The following is a 2350-nucleotide window of genomic DNA, read 5'->3' on the forward strand; positions in this document are numbered from 1 at the left end:
AGCTTCAACTGTGAACGAGATTTATCAGTGGGGCGGTCTTAGATTAGCAAGGAAACGTCTGTGAAAGGATCACGAGAAAGAGAAGTCCATCGCTTCCTTTTTCTGGTATCTGCTTACGCCCTAACGGAGTCACTCTAAATTTGCCAAGGACAGTTTCTCTGGCGCTATTGATGCTCTCTTACAACGGCGTCAAAGCTCAGACCACGTGGTGGTCACTGGTGACATGAACACTCAAGTAGTTGGACTTAGGACTGTTGAGGCCTAAGTAGATGATCGTTTTGGATTGGACACCACAACCCGACTCGACGCATCCCCCGACGCCACATGAATTCGTGTTAAAATGATGTCCAGTAAAGAAAAACAGTTGGACTACTGGAGAGAATACTAACAAAATACTAACAAAATTTCGGTTGGCCTTCCAGGCTATCAGTCTTTAACTAAAACACGGACTGTGAATGTGGAGCCCTTTTTCAGCGTCAGACGTGACCGAATGTATATCCTCACCCAAACGTCATGTTGCTCTTGCTCTGTACAAGAAATCTGGCGTCCCGAAACGTCGTCTCTGTGCCCTCTTTCAGGATAGCGTGAACTGTGTGGTCGAGAACGTGTGACTTTGTAGAAAGATGTGAAAAAAAAGTTTACGAAAAGTTTGGATGTCGTTTGATCCCCTTGGACCCGCTACCACTGACTGCAGACGTTGCAAAAAAATGGGGGCTTATCGATGTCAGTGACTGCCGTTGGTTTCTTTTCATAATCTGACTGAGCGTTTGAAGTTGTCGATAACTTGGAATGCTTGCAGTCGGCTAGCACTAGGTCCCTCTCTCATCCACTCTTCTCTTTTTCACTTTAAGTCGTAAGTATAATTGAATTAAATGTGTGTTTGCATGGCAGTGAAGTGTCAGTGTCAACACTGATGTTTTTGCCTCTGGGGGTGATGGCGAATTACAAGCACGGAGCGCCCACCAGCACCTGTTAAAAGTTGGGCGCCGTTCGGGTCGTGGGTGTTTTTGTAGCATATTCACTTCACAGGAATTCCTAGAGTGGAGTCATACGTATGAGACAAACCTTGTATAACTTTTTTGGAACCAAAATCAGGACCTAACCCAGCTTATTGAGTTGATCAAGCACATTCCCAAAACATTCACTTCTGCTCTTCACTCTTTCTATTCCAAAAGGCTCGGATGCCTGAAAATATGAGGCAAACCTTCTTTTGAGTTCATAACCAAAAAGTCGTTCGTCCGCACTACCTTTTTGCATTTCTTCCATTCAATTCATAATTTCAGCAGATGGCCACTTATCCGCTCATTTGTTCCTCTCCTGTGGGAATCATCAAATGTGAGAGCGAGTTATCCGGTTAACATAGTATCATAGGTTTCAATCTTAAGGACCAGACGCCTCTCACCGTAGCTTCATTACAAAACCAAAGTGTCACTTCCCTTTGTTGGCATTCGACAGACTCGGTAGTTACCAGTTATTATGTTATCATTGTGTTAGTACCTTGTGGGTACGAAGAAAGGTACACTCATCCAGCAGTTCTGCGCTCGAATTTCGCATTCTCTGATGGCTACTGGGGGGCGAAACTCTAATCTTGCGATATGGGATTTAGATAATCCGGCGCAGCCTGTATTTTTTGCAAAGAACGTCAGACAAACCACGTTGCAGTTGGAGGTTCCGATATGGATATCTGACATATGTTTTGTTCCAAATTACGACGGGCGCATTGTCCTGACCACTTCACGATATGGCGAGGTAGGTGATCATTTTCATTTCGCTTACACACGGAATTTTCTGTAAGATTTTTCCGCCAGGTTGACGTTTGTAGCTGTGTTTGAAGGTCTGGTTTAGTCTCCGATTTCCACCTAGCGTGGAGTGGGTTTTTAGACGGCTTAGTTCATGAGTTTCTTGAATGTTTCCTTCTCGGTAATGACTTCAAAGAAGCCAAGCAACTCTGGTCGATCCGGTGTGGTTGTAGTAGGAGGCGAAGAGGATTTAAACTTAGCGTGTGCTATGCACAGCGTCCGACTTTTTTGGTCTAGGACTTCAAACACGATAGACTAAATCCAAGTTCAAGCTCAGCACTATAAAAGGTATCAAACCATCCAATTGTGATGCATAAGCTGGTACGATGACCGGTATTTTACCAGGTTGCCCAAACCGAGACAGGTGCAACCGAAGATCATATCCCCGGTGACATGAGAACATGTCTAATACGAAGTTTCGATTATGGCAACCGGTTTTGTCAGTTAGACGAAACCGAAGTACTTCCTGTATGGCGAATGTGCAATACTCCTACGTCAAATTGTAAGCTGGGTATTATCTCGCACTTAGACAGGATATAGCGCCGCTCATC

The 2350-nt window shown here is 44.6% G+C and overlaps 1 protein-coding gene across 1 annotated transcript in view; it reads left to right on the forward strand.

Annotated features, from left to right (window-relative positions):
• Positions 1 to 1535: 1535 nt before the first annotated feature.
• Positions 1536 to 2350, forward strand: part of T265_00352 (hypothetical protein) — a gene marked incomplete at both ends in the record, with an annotated part of 11074 nt that continues 10259 nt past the window's right edge. The window contains one exon of the mRNA XM_009164097.1: positions 1536 to 1749. Coding sequence (XP_009162361.1) covers positions 1561 to 1749 — 189 coding nt within the window. The remainder of the gene's footprint in view (positions 1750 to 2350) is intronic.

This window comes from Opisthorchis viverrini, assembly GCF_000715545.1.
Source record: "Opisthorchis viverrini unplaced genomic scaffold opera_v5_3, whole genome shotgun sequence".
Taxonomy (NCBI): domain Eukaryota; kingdom Metazoa; phylum Platyhelminthes; class Trematoda; order Opisthorchiida; family Opisthorchiidae; genus Opisthorchis; species Opisthorchis viverrini.